This window comes from Pecten maximus, chromosome 3 (genome assembly GCF_902652985.1).
Source record: "Pecten maximus chromosome 3, xPecMax1.1, whole genome shotgun sequence".
NCBI classification, from domain to species: domain Eukaryota; kingdom Metazoa; phylum Mollusca; class Bivalvia; order Pectinida; family Pectinidae; genus Pecten; species Pecten maximus.
The window spans coordinates 12239906-12254520 of NC_047017.1; the positions used below are offsets into that span (position 1 = coordinate 12239906).

General features: G+C 46.4%; 1 protein-coding gene across 1 annotated transcript in view; it reads right to left on the reverse strand.

Annotated features, from left to right (window-relative positions):
• Positions 1-14615, reverse strand: part of LOC117323234 — a 53061-nt gene that overhangs the window by 17923 nt on the left and 20523 nt on the right. Inside the window, 1 exon segment of the mRNA XM_033878302.1 lies at positions 2621-2721. Within this exon segment, the coding sequence (XP_033734193.1) occupies positions 2621-2721 (101 nt within the window).

A 14615-nucleotide genomic window follows, 5' to 3' on the forward strand; every position in this document is an offset into this window, starting at 1 on the left:
AACAGACACTGTACTGACAGAGGAGGGATAGATAAACAACAGACACTGTACTGACAGAGGAGGGATAGATAAACAACAGACACTGTACTGACAGAGGAGGGATAGATAAACAACAGACACTGTACTGACAGAGGAGGGATAGATAAACAACAGACACTGTACTGACAGAGGAGGGATAGATAAACAACAGACACTGTACTGACAGAGGAGGGATAGATAAACAACAGACACTGTACTCACAGAGGAGGGATAAATGACAAACAACAGACACTGTACTCACAGAGGAAGGATAGATAAACAACAGACACTGTACTGACAGAGGAGGGATAGATAAACAACAGACACTCTACTGACAGAGGAGGGATAGATAAACAACAGACACTGTACTGACAGAGGAGGGATAGATAAACAACAGACACTGTACTGACAGAGGAGGGATAGATAAACAACAGACACTGTACTGACAGAGGAGGGATAGATAAACAACAGACACTGTACTCACAGAGGAGGGATAGATAAACAACAGACACTGTACTGACAGAGGAGGGATAAATGACAAACAACAGACACTGTACTGACAGAGGAGGGATAGATAAACAACAGACACTGTACTGACAGAGGAGGGATAGATAAACAACAGACACTACTGACAGAGGAGGGATAGATAAACAACAGACACTACTGACAGAGGAGGGATAGATAAACAACAGACACTGTAATGACAGAGGAGGGATAGATAAACAACAGACACTACTGACAGAGGAGGGATAGATAAACAACAGACACTGTAATGACAGAGGAGGGATAGATAAACAACAGACACTGTACTGACAGAGGAGGGATAAATGACAACAACAGACACTGTACTGACAGAGGAGGGATAAATGACAAACAACAGACACTGTACTGACAGAGGAGGGATAGATAAACAACAGACACTGTACTGACAGAGGAGGGATAGATAAACAACAGACACTGTACTGACAGAGGAGGGATAGATAAACAACAGACACTGTACTGACAGAGGAGGGATAGATAAACAACAGACACTGTACTGACAGAGGAGGGATAGATAAACAACAGACACTGTACTGACAGAGGAGGGATAGATAAACAACAGACACTGTACTGACAGGGGAGGGATAGATAAACAACAGACACTGTACTCACAGAGGAGGGATAGATAAACAACAGACACTCTACTGACAGAGGAGGGATAAATGACAAACAACAGACACTGTACTGACAGAGGAGGGATAGATAAACAACAGACACTGTACTGACAGAGGAGGGATAGATAAACAACAGACACTACTGACAGAGGAGGGATAGATAAACAACAGACACTGTAATGACAGAGGAGGGATAGATAAACAACAGACACTACTGACAGAGGAGGGATAGATAAACAACAGACACTGTAATGACAGAGGAGGGATAGATAAACAACAGACACTGTACTGACAGAGGAGGGATAAATGACAAACAACAGACACTGTACTGACAGAGGAGGGATAAATGACAAACAACAGACACTGTACTGACAGAGGAGGGATAGATAAACAACAGACACTGTACTGACAGAGGAGGGATAGATAAACAACAGACACTGTACTCACAGAGGAGGGATAGATAAACAACAGACACTGTACTGACAGAGGAGGGATAGATAAACAACAGACACTGTACTCACAGAGGAGGGATAGATAAACAACAGACACTGTACTGACAGAGGAGGGATAGATAAACAACAGACACTGTACTGACAGGGGAGGGATAGATAAACAACAGACACTGTACTCACAGAGGAGGGATAGATAAACAACAGACACTCTACTGACAGAGGAGGGATAAATGACAAACAACAGACACTGTACTGACAGAGGAGGGATAAATGACAAACAACAGACACTGTACTCACAGAGGAGGGATAGATAAACAACAGACACTGTGATCTAGCAATACTTCTCATTGGTTCTATGACCAGGTGATGTAATGAAATCATTAGTCTACCTTTCCTACCTGTAATAAAATGTCTCCGACCCCTAACATTAGAGCTATTGTCTCTCCATTAATAGTCATTCTATTGTATTTACTGTCAGTATCTGTATTTTGTGATGTTAGAATGACATCCATTAGGAGACCAGGGTTATTTATCCGTCAGTCTGAGAACAGTTATAGTGACAACAATACTTATTCATATCAGTGGTTATCTTATATCTTATCTATGTTCATTTACTGGGAAAACATCTTGAAAGTCCTAATCATCTAATTGATTGATACAAAGCTATGATAATTGTACATGTTATCTAAGTCAACATTAAAAGTACATGTTGGTGTAACGTAGACCAACCTGTACCATTATGATGTCATTATATGGTCATGTGATCTGGACTGATCATGTGACTTCACTCTAGATCATTAACATCAGGAGAGGACACTAAGATGGTCATGTGATCTGGACTGATCATGTGACTTCACTCTAGATAATTAACATTAAGAAAAGTCACTAACACCAAGTTGTTTCTACAATAGTTATATAGGCAGCAATAGACATGTCCTTTATGTATGTAATCCATCATGCTGCCATCACGACACATCATTAATTTGTCATCATTACCTGCTGAACTCATAAATCTCCACAATGTTTCCAAACAGACAGTCCCGCTCCTTCTTAGACACTTTTTTATGGGTAGAATTCTTTAGAAATTCTAAGTATCCCTGAAAATACAGAAAAACAAATTATGTATTTACAGATACCTGTATTAATCATGTGTAAAATGGGACTTAGTGTATCAAATACATTACAGAATCATCTTTCATCTCATGAAAATGATACGAGCTGCGAGGTTGAAAATGAGGTCAATTCTGGATATGTTAAATAGTCAAGTTGGACGTATCAAGAATTGTGAGAAACTTTCAGATAAAACTTGAGGATTATGAAGGTAAGGCCAAGTCTAATGAGTCCCTGTATACATATAGAAACGTAACTGAATATCGAAAATAAAATATTCAGTTACTTTTTAAATATTAGGTAATTAAGAGTTATGCCCCTTGCTGTTTGTTCAGAAATGACAGGTATTATCAAAAAGGGTTTGCCAAGAGTCTTATAATTCCAGTAATTCAAAGTTTCCTCATATGAAGAAAGTTCTAATGCCACAAGACAAATTTTCATTCAATTTCAAAATGTTCCCCATCGATCCATATCACATGAAGCCATAATGTATAAGATTGCGAGGCCTCCAGTGTCTATTATTGACAATCGTGACCATGCCGGGGCCTTCTAACTCAACACATTGGAGCAATGACTTGATTAGTTCATCATCCACAAGATGGCAGTAATGTGCATTTACTGCATCCTGTATTGATGTGCAGGTTTTACTGGAGGAAATACTTGTAGCATTGCCATATTATAAATGTAATATTTATCTAATAAGTTACAGAACCAATTGTCATTCCTATGTTTTATTTACAGTGGTGTAGTCCATTTCTCCTCTTATAAATAATCAACATAAAGTTGCTGTTTTAACATCTTCAATCGATAAAACATGTCACTAAACAGCTAACATATGTTTAATAGATAAAAAGTGTACGATTGTATAACGGTAAAGTTCCTATTACTCAGAGCCGTACATAATAGAAAAAAAGTGTACGATTGTATAACGGTAAAGTTCTTATTACTCAGAGCTGTATATAATAGATAAAAAGTGTACGATTGTATAACGGTAAACTTCCTATTACTCAGAGCTGTATATAATAGATAAAAAGTGTACGATTGTATAACGGTAAAGTTCCTATTACTCAGAGCTGTATATAATAGATAAAAAGTGTACGATTGTATAACGGTAAAGTTCTTATTACTCAGAGCTGTATATAATAGATAAAAAGTGTACGATTGTATAATGGTAAACTTCCTATTACTCAGAGCTGTATATAATAGATAAAAAGTGTACGATTGTATAATGGTAAAGTTCCTATTACTCAGAGCTGTATATAATAGATGCAGTAAAGCACTGCATTATAAACAATGACATATACACCAACTTTTATAAATAACTACACAGTCCCCAAGTCTTCGTAAATTTTAAGCTGAATTCTAATACTGGCTTATCTCCCCCTATTTTTTTTTTAAAGTAATCATTAATCATCAACATTTAAAATTTTCTGAAATGTCACCTTGGCTCACCCAATTTTTATCCTTGTAACTTTCTCAACTATATCAGATTATATTTTAAAAGAGACAGAACTATAAAGGCTGTGTAGGTTAGACCTTATGAGGTGGGGACTGTAGGTTAGACCTAATGAGGTGGGATGTGTAGGTTAGACCTTATGAGGTGGGGACTGTAGGTTAGACCTAATGAGGTGGGGTCTGTAGGTTAGACCTAATGAGGTGGGGTCTGTAGGTTAGACCTTATGAGGTGGGCTGTGTAGGTTAGACCTAATGAGGTGGGCTGTGTAGGTTAGACCTTATGAGGTGGGGTCTGTATGTTAGACCTTGTGAGGTGGGCTGTGTAGGTTAGACCTTGTGAGGTGGGCTGTGTAGGTTAGACCTTATGAGGTGGGGTCTGTAGGTTAGACCTAATGAGGTGGGGTCTGTAGGTTAGACCTTATGAGGTGGGGTCTGTAGGTTAGACCTTATGAGGTGGGCTGTGTAGGTTAGACCTAATGAGGTGGGCTGTGTAGGTTAGACCTAATGAGGTGGGGTCTGTAGGTAAGACCTAATGAGGTGGGGTCTGTAGGTTAGACCTAATGAGGTGGGCTGTATAGGTTAGACCTTATGAGGTGGGCTGTGTAGGTTAGACCTAATGAGGTGGGCTGTATATGTTAGACCTTATGAGGTGGGGTCTGTAGGTTAGACCTTATGAGGTGGGGTCTGTAGGTTAGACCTTGTGAGGTTGGCTGTGTAGGTTAGACCAATTGTGAGGTGGGGTCTGTAGGTTAGACCTTATGAGGTGGGCTGTATAGGTTAGACCCTATGAGGTGGGTTGTGTAGGATTGACCTTATGAGGTGGGGTCTGTAGATTAGACCTTATGAGGTGGGCTGTATAGGTTAGACCCTATGAGGTGGGTTGTGTAGGATTGACCTTATGAGGTGGGGTCTGTAGGTTAGACCTTATGAGGTGGGGACTTTAGGTTAGATCCTATGAGGTGGGCTGTGTAGGTTAGACCTTATGAGGTGGGGTCTGTAGGTTAGACCTTATGAGGTGGGCTGTGTAGGTTAGACCTTATGAGGTGGGCTGTGTAGGTTAGACCTTATGAGGTGGGTTGTGTAGGATTGACCTTATGAGGTGGGGTCTGTAGGTTAGACCTTATGAGGTGGGGACTTTAGGTTAGATCCTATGAGGTGGGCTGTGTAGGTTAGACCTTATGAGGTGGGGTCTGTAGGTTAGACCTTATGAGGTGGGCTGTGTAGGTTAGACCTTATGAGGTGGGCTGTGTAGGTTAGACCTTATGAGGTGGGCTGTGTAGGTTAGACCTTATGAGGTGGGGTCTGTAGGTTAGACCTTATGAGGTGGGCTGTGTAGGTTAGACCTTATGAGGTGGGCTGTGTAGGTTAGACCTTATGAGGTGGGGACTGTATGTTAGACCTTATGAGGTGGGGTCTGTAGGTTAGACCTTATGAGGTGGGGTCTGTAGGTTAGACCTTATGAGGTGGGCTGTGTAGGTTAGACCTTATGAGGTGGGGTCTGTAGGTTAGACCTAATGAGGTGGGCTGTGTAGGTTAGACCTTATGAGGTGGGCTGTGTATGTTAGACCTTATGAGGTGGGCTGTGTAGGTTAGACCTTATGAGGTGGGCTGTGTAAGTTAGACCTTATGAGGTGGGCTGTGTAGGTTAGACCTTATGAGGTGGGGTCTGTAGGTTAGACCTTGTGAGGTGGGCTGTGTAGGTTAGACCTTATGAGGTGGGCTGTGTAGGTTAGACCTTATGAGGTGGGGACTGTAGGTTAGACCTTATGAGGTGGGGTCTGTAGGTTAGACCTTATGAGGTGGGGTCTGTAGGTTAGACCTTATGAGGTGGGCTGTGTAGGTTAGACCTTATGAGGTGGGGTCTGTAGGTTAGACCTAATGAGGTGGGCTGTGTAGGTTAGACCTTATGAGGTGGGCTGTGTATGTTAGACCTTATGAGGTGGGCTGTGTAGGTTAGACCTTATGAGGTGGGCTGTGTAGGTTAGACCTTATGAGGTGGGCTGTGTAGGTTAGACCTTATGAGGTGGGCTGTGTAGGTTAGACCTTATGAGGTGGACTGTGTAGGTTAGACCATGTGAGGTGGGCTGTGTAGGTTAGACCTTATGAGGTGGGCTGTGTAGGTTAGACCTTATGAGGTGGGCTGTGTAGGTTAGACCTTATGAGGTGGGCTGTGTAGGTTAGACCTTGTGAGGTGGGGTCTGTAGGTTAGACCTAGTGAGGTGGGGTCTGTAGGTAAGGCCTTATGAGGTGGGCTGTATAGGTTAGACCTAATGAGGTGGGGTCTGTAGGTTAGACCTTATGAAGTGGGGTCTGTAGGTTAGACCTTATGAGGTGGGGTCTGTAGGTTAGACCTTGTGAGGTGGGGTCCGTATGTTAGACCTTATGAGGTGGGCTGTGTAGGTTAGACCTTATGAGGTGGGGTCTGTAGGTTAGAACTTATGAGATGGGCTGTGTAAGTTAGACCTTATGAGGTGGGCTGTGTAGGTTAGACCTTATGAGGTGGGGTCTGTGTAGGTTAGACCTTATGAGGTGGGGTCTGTAGGTTAGAACTTATGAGATGGGATGTGTAAGTTAGACCTTATGAGGTGGGCTGTGTAGGTTAGACCTTGTGATGTGGGGTCTGTAGGTTAGACCTTATGAGGCAGGCTGTGTAGGTTAGACCTTATGAGGTGGGGTCTGTAGGTTAGGCCTTATGAGGTGGGCTGTGTAGGTTAGACCTTATGAGGTGGGCTGTGTAGGTTAGACCTTATGAGGTGGGCTGTGTAGGTTAGACCTTATGAGGTGGGCTGTGTAGGTTAGACCTTATGAGGTGGGGTCTGTAGGTTAGACCTTATGAGGCGGGCTGTGTAGGTTAGACCTTATGAGGCAGGCTGTGTAGGTTAGACCTTATGAGGTGGGCTGTGTAGGTTAGACCTTATGAGGTGGGCTGTGTAGGTTAGACCTTATGAGGTTGGGTCTGTAGGTTAGACCTTATGAGGCGGGCTGTGTAGGTTAGACCTTATGAGATGGGCTGTGTAGGTTAGACCTTATGAGGTGGGCTGTGTAGGTTAGACCTTATGAGGCAGGCTGTGTAGGTTAGACCTTATGAGGTGGGCTGTGTAGGTTAGACCTTATGAGGTGGGCTGTGTAGGTTAGACCTTATGAGGTGGGGTCTGTGTAGGTTAGACCTTATGAGGTGGGCTGTGTAGGTTAGACCTTATGAGGTGGGCTGTGTAGGTTAGACCTTGTGAGGTGAGGTCTGTAGGTTAGACCCTGTGAGGTGGGCTGTGTAGGTTAGACCATGTGAGGTGGGCTGTGTAGGTTAGACCTTATGAGGTGGGGTCTGTAGGTTAGGCCTTATGAGGTGGGCTGTGTAGGTTAGACCTTATGAGGCAGGCTGTGTAGGTTAGACCTTATGAGGCGGGCTGTGTAGGTTAGACCTTATGAGGTGGGCGGTGTAGGTTAGACCTTATGAGGTGGAGTCTGTAGGTTAGACCTTATGAGGCGGGCTGTGTAGGTTAGACCTTATGAGGTGGGCTGTGTAGGTTAGACCTTATGAGGTGGGCTGTGTAGGTTAGACCTTATGAGGTGGGCTGTGTAGGTTAGACCTTATGAGGTGGGGTCTGTAGGTTAGACCTTATGAGGCGGGCTGTGTAGGTTAGACCTTATGAGGTGGGCTGTGTAGGTTAGACCTTATGAGGTGGGGTCTGTGTAGGTTAGACCTTATGAGGTGGGCTGTGTAGGTTAGACCTTATGAGGTGGGCTGTGTAGGTTAGACCTTGTGAGGTGAGGTCTGTAGGTTAGACCCTGTGAGGTGGGCTGTGTAGGTTAGACCATGTGAGGTGGGCTGTGTAGGTTAGACCTTATGAGGTGGGGTCTGTAGGTTAGGCCTTATGAGGTGGGCTGTGTAGGTTAGACCTTATGAGGCAGGCTGTGTAGGTTAGACCTTATGAGGTGGGCTGTGTAGGTTAGACCTTATGAGGTGGGCTGTGTAGGTTAGACCTTATGAGGTGGGGTCTGTAGGTTAGACCTTATGAGGCGGGCTGTGTAGGTTAGACCTTATGAGGTGGGCTGTGTAGGTTAGACCTTATGAGGTGGGCTGTGTAGGTTAGACCTTATGAGGTGGGCTGTGTAGGTTAGACCTTATGAGGTGGGGTCTGTAGGTTAGACCTTATGAGGCGGGCTGTGTAGGTTAGACCTTATGAGGTGGGCTGTGTAGGTTAGACCTTATGAGGTGGGCTGTGTAGGTTAGACCTTATGAGGCAGGCTGTGTAGGTTAGACCTTATGAGGTGGGCTGTGTAGGTTAGACCTTATGAGGTGGGCTGTGTAGGTTAGACCTTATGAGGTGGGGTCTGTGTAGGTTAGACCTTATGAGGTGGGCTGTGTAGGTTAGACCTTATGAAGTGGGCTGTGTAGGTTAGACCTTGTGAGGTGAGGTCTGTAGGTTAGACCCTGTGAGGTGGGCTGTGTAGGTTAGACCATGTGAGGTGGGCTGTGTAGGTTAGACCTTATGAGGTGGGGTCTGTAGGTTAGACCTTATGAGGTGGGCTGTGTAGGTTAGACCTTATGAGGTGGGGTCTGTAGGTTAGACCTTATGAGGTGGGGTCTGTGTAGGTTAGACCTTATGAGGTGGGCTGTGTAGGTTAGACCTTATGAGGTGGGCTGTGTAGGTTAGACCATGTGAGGTGGGCTGTGTAGGTTAGACCTTATGAGGTGGGCTGTGTAGGTTAGACCTTATGAGGTGGGGTCTGTAGGTTAGACCTTGTGAGGTGGGGTCTGTAGGTTAGACCATGTGAGGTGGGCTGTGTAGGTTAGACCATGTGAGGTGGGCTGTGTAGGTTAGACCTTATGAGGTGGGGTCTGTAGGTTAGACCTTATGAGGTGGGCTGTGTAGGTTAGACCTTATGAGGCGGGCTGTGTAGGTTAGACCTTATGAGGCGGGCTGTGTAGGTTAGACCTTATGAGGTGGGCTGTGTAGGTTAGACATTATGAGGTGGGCTGTGTATGTTAGAACTCATGAGGTGGGTTGTATAGGTTAGACCTAATGAGGTGGGGTCTGTAGGTTAGACCTGATGAGGTGGGGTCTGTGTAGGTTAGACCTAATGAGGTGGGCTGTGTAGGTTAGACCTTATGAGGTGAACTGTGTAGGTTAGACCTTATGAGGTGGGCTGTGTATGTTAGACCTTATGAGGTGGGGTCTGTATGTTAGACCTTATGAGGTGGGGTCTGTAGGTTAGAACTTATGAGGTGGGCTGTGTAAGTTAGACCTTATGAGGTGGGCTGTGTAGGTTAGACCATGTGAGGTGGGCTGTGTAGGTTAGACCTTATGAGGTGGGGTCTGTAGGTTAGACCTTATGAGGTGGGCTGTGTAGGTTAGACCTTATGAGGCGGGCTGTGTAGGTTAGACCTTATGAGGTGGGCTGTGTAGGTTAGACCTTATGAGGTGGGCTGTGTAGGTTAGACATTATGAGGTGGGCTGTGTATGTTAGAACTCATGAGGTGGGTTGTATAGGTTAGACCTAATGAGGTGGGGTCTGTAGGTTAGACCTGATGAGGTGGGGTCTGTGTAGGTTAGACCTAATGAGGTGGGCTGTGTAGGTTAGACCTTATGAGGTGGACTGTGTAGGTTAGACCTTATGAGGTGGGCTGTGTATGTTAGACCTTATGAGGTGGGGTCTGTAGGTTAGACCTTATGAGGTGGGGTCTGTAGGTTAGAACTTATGAGGTGGGCTGTGTAAGTTAGACCTTGTGAGGTGGGCTGTGTAGGTTAGACCTTGTGAGGTGGGGTCTGTAGGTTAGACCTTATGAGGTGGGCTGTGTAGGTTAGACCTTATGAGGTGGGGTCTGTATGTTAGACCTTATGAGGTGGGCTGTGTAGGTTAGACCTTATGAGGTGGGGTCTGTAGGTTAGAACTTATGAGATGGGCTGTGTAAGTTAGACCTTATGAGGTGGGCTGTGTAGGTTAGACCTTGTGATGTGGGGTCTGTAGGTTAGACCTTATGAGGTGGGCTGTGTAGGTTAGACCTTATGAGGTGGGCTGTGTAGGTTAGACCTTATGAGGTGGGCTGTGTAGGTTAGACCTTATGAGGTGGGCTGTGTAGGTTAGACCTTGTGAGGTGGGGTCTGTAGGTTAGACCTTATGAGGCAGGCTGTGTAGGTTAGACCTTATGAGGTGGGGTCTGTAGGTTAGGCCTTATGAGGTGGGCTGTGTAGGTTAGACCTTATGAGGTGGGCTGTGTAGGTTAGACCTTATGAGGTGGGCTGTGTAGGTTAGACCTTATGAGGTGGGCTGTGTAGGTTAGACCTTATGAGGTGGGGTCTGTAGGTTAGACCTTATGAGGCGGGCTGTGTAGGTTAGACCTTATGAGGCAGGCTGTGTAGGTTAGACCTTATGAGGTGGGCTGTGTAGGTTAGACCTTATGAGGTGGGCTGTGTAGGTTAGACCTTATGAGGTGGGGTCTGTAGGTTAGACCTTATGAGGCGGGCTGTGTAGGTTAGACCTTATGAGATGGGCTGTGTAGGTTAGACCTTATGAGGTGGGGTCTGTAGGTTAGACCTTATGAGGCGGGCTGTGTAGGTTAGACCTTATGAGATGGGCTGTGTAGGTTAGACCTTATGAGGTGGGCTGTGTAGGTTAGACCTTATGAGGCAGGCTGTGTAGGTTAGACCTTATGAGGTGGGCTGTGTAGGTTAGACCTTATGAGGTGGGCTGTGTAGGTTAGACCTTATGAGGTGGGGTCTGTGTAGGTTAGACCTTATGAGGTGGGCTGTGTAGGTTAGACCTTATGAGGTGGGCTGTGTAGGTTAGACCTTGTGAGGTGAGGTCTGTAGGTTAGACCCTGTGAGGTGGGCTGTGTAGGTTAGACCATGTGAGGTGGGCTGTGTAGGTTAGACCTTATGAGGTGGGGTCTGTAGGTTAGGCCTTATGAGGTGGGCTGTGTAGGTTAGACCTTATGAGGCAGGCTGTGTAGGTTAGACCTTATGAGGCGGGCTGTGTAGGTTAGACCTTATGAGGTGGGCGGTGTAGGTTAGACCTTATGAGGTGGAGTCTGTAGGTTAGACCTTATGAGGCGGGCTGTGTAGGTTAGACCTTATGAGGTGGGCTGTGTAGGTTAGACCTTATGAGGTGGGCTGTGTAGGTTAGACCTTATGAGGTGGGCTGTGTAGGTTAGACCTTATGAGGTGGGGTCTGTAGGTTAGACCTTATGAGGCGGGCTGTGTAGGTTAGACCTTATGAGGTGGGCTGTGTAGGTTAGACCTTATGAGGTGGGGTCTGTGTAGGTTAGACCTTATGAGGTGGGCTGTGTAGGTTAGACCTTGTGAGGTGAGGTCTGTAGGTTAGACCCTGTGAGGTGGGCTGTGTAGGTTAGACCATGTGAGGTGGGCTGTGTAGGTTAGACCTTATGAGGTGGGGTCTGTAGGTTAGGCCTTATGAGGTGGGCTGTGTAGGTTAGACCTTATGAGGCAGGCTGTGTAGGTTAGACCTTATGAGGTGGGCTGTGTAGGTTAGACCTTATGAGGTGGGCTGTGTAGGTTAGACCTTATGAGGTGGGGTCTGTAGGTTAGACCTTATGAGGCGGGCTGTGTAGGTTAGACCTTATGAGGTGGGCTGTGTAGGTTAGACCTTATGAGGTGGGCTGTGTAGGTTAGACCTTATGAGGTGGGCTGTGTAGGTTAGACCTTATGAGGTGGGGTCTGTAGGTTAGACCTTATGAGGCGGGCTGTGTAGGTTAGACCTTATGAGGCAGGCTGTGTAGGTTAGACCTTATGAGGTGGGCTGTGTAGGTTAGACCTTATGAGGTGGGCTGTGTAGGTTAGACCTTATGAGGTGGGGTCTGTGTAGGTTAGACCTTATGAGGTGGGCTGTGTAGGTTAGACCTTATGAAGTGGGCTGTGTAGGTTAGACCTTGTGAGGTGAGGTCTGTAGGTTAGACCCTGTGAGGTGGGCTGTGTAGGTTAGACCATGTGAGGTGGGCTGTGTAGGTTAGACCTTATGAGGTGGGGTCTGTAGGTTAGACCTTATGAGATGGGCTGTGTAGGTTAGACCTTATGAGGTGGGGTCTGTAGGTTAGACCTTATGAGGTGGGGTCTGTGTAGGTTAGACCTTATGAGGTGGGCTGTGTAGGTTAGACCTTATGAGGTGAGCTGTGTAGGTTAGACCATGTGAGGTGGGCTGTGTAGGTTAGACCTTATGAGGTGGGCTGTGTAGGTTAGACCTTATGAGGTGGGGTCTGTAGGTTAGACCTTGTGAGGTGGGGTCTGTAGGTTAGACCATGTGAGGTGGGCTGTGTAGGTTAGACCATGTGAGGTGGGCTGTGTAGGTTAGACCTTATGAGGTGGGGTCTGTAGGTTAGACCTTATGAGGTGGGCTGTGTAGGTTAGACCTTATGAGGCGGGCTGTGTAGGTTAGACCTTATGAGGCGGGCTGTGTAGGTTAGACCTTATGAGGTGGGCTGTGTAGGTTAGACATTATGAGGTGGGCTGTGTATGTTAGAACTCATGAGGTGGGTTGTATAGGTTAGACCTAATGAGGTGGGGTCTGTAGGTTAGACCTGATGAGGTGGGGTCTGTGTAGGTTAGACCTAATGAGGTGGGCTGTGTAGGTTAGACCTTATGAGGTGGACTGTGTAGGTTAGACCTTATGAGGTGGGCTGTGTAGGTTAGACCTTATGAGGTGGGGTCTGTAGGTTAGACCTTATGAGGCGGGCTGTGTAGGTTAGACCTTATGAGGCAGGCTGTGTAGGTTAGACCTTATGAGGTGGGCTGTGTAGGTTAGACCTTATGAGGTGGGCTGTGTAGGTTAGACCTTATGAGGTGGGGTCTGTGTAGGTTAGACCTTATGAGGTGGGCTGTGTAGGTTAGACCTTATGAAGTGGGCTGTGTAGGTTAGACCTTGTGAGGTGAGGTCTGTAGGTTAGACCCTGTGAGGTGGGCTGTGTAGGTTAGACCATGTGAGGTGGGCTGTGTAGGTTAGACCTTATGAGGTGGGGTCTGTAGGTTAGACCTTATGAGATGGGCTGTGTAGGTTAGACCTTATGAGGTGGGGTCTGTAGGTTAGACCTTATGAGGTGGGGTCTGTGTAGGTTAGACCTTATGAGGTGGGCTGTGTAGGTTAGACCTTATGAGGTGGGCTGTGTAGGTTAGACATTATGAGGTGGGCTGTGTATGTTAGAACTCATGAGGTGGGTTGTATAGGTTAGACCTAATGAGGTGGGGTCTGTAGGTTAGACCTGATGAGGTGGGGTCTGTGTAGGTTAGACCTAATGAGGTGGGCTGTGTAGGTTAGACCTTATGAGGTGGACTGTGTAGGTTAGACCTTATGAGGTGGGCTGTGTATGTTAGACCTTATGAGGTGGGGTCTGTAGGTTAGACCTTATGAGGTGGGGTCTGTAGGTTAGAACTTATGAGGTGGGCTGTGTAAGTTAGACCTTATGAGGTGGGCTGTGTAGGTTAGACCTTATGAGGTGGGCTGTGTAGGTTAGACCTTGTGAGGTGGGGTCTGTAGGTTAGACCATGTGAGGTGGGCTGTGTAGGTTAGACCATGTGAGGTGGGCTGTGTAGGTTAGACCTTATGAGGTGGGGTCTGTAGGTTAGACCTTATGAGGTGGGCTGTGTAGGTTAGACCTTATGAGGCGGGCTGTGTAGGTTAGACCTTATGAGGTGGGCTGTGTAGGTTAGACCTTATGAGGCGGGCTGTGTAGGTTAGACCTTATGAGGCGGGCTGTGTAGGTTAGACCTTATGAGGCGGGCTGTGTAGGTTAGACCTTATGAGGTGGGCTGTGTAGGTTAGACCTTATGAGGTGGGCTGTGTAGGTTAGACCTTATGAGGTGGGCTGTGTAGGTTAGACCTTATGAGGTGGGCTGTGTAGGTTAGACCTTATGAGGTGGGCTGTGTAGGTTAGACCTTATGAGGTGGGCTGTGTAGGTTAGACCTTATGAGGTGGGCTGTGTAGGTTAGACCTTATGAGGTTGGCTGTGTAGGTTAGACCTTATGAGGTGGGCTGTGTAGGTTAGACCTTATGAGGTGGGCTGTGTAGGTTAGACCTTATGAGGTTGGCTGTGTAGGTTAGACCTTATGAGGTGGGGTCTGTAGGTTAGACCTTATGAGGTTGGCTGTGTAGGTTAGACCTTATGAGGTGGGGTCTGTAGGTTAGACCTTATGAGGTTGGCTGTGTAGGTTAGACCTTATGAGGTGGGCTGTGTAGGTTAGACCTTATGAGGCGGGCTGTGTAGGTTAGACCTTATGAGGTGGGCTGTGTAGGTTAGACCTTATGAGGTGGGCTGTGTAGGTTAGACCTTATGAGGTGGGCTGTGTAGGTTAGACCTTATGAGGCGGGCTGTGTAGGTTAGACCTTATGAGGTGGGCTGTGTAGGTTAGACCTTATGAGGTGGGCTGTGTATGTTAGACCTTATGAGGCGGGCTGTGTAAGTTAGAGGTGAGGTAT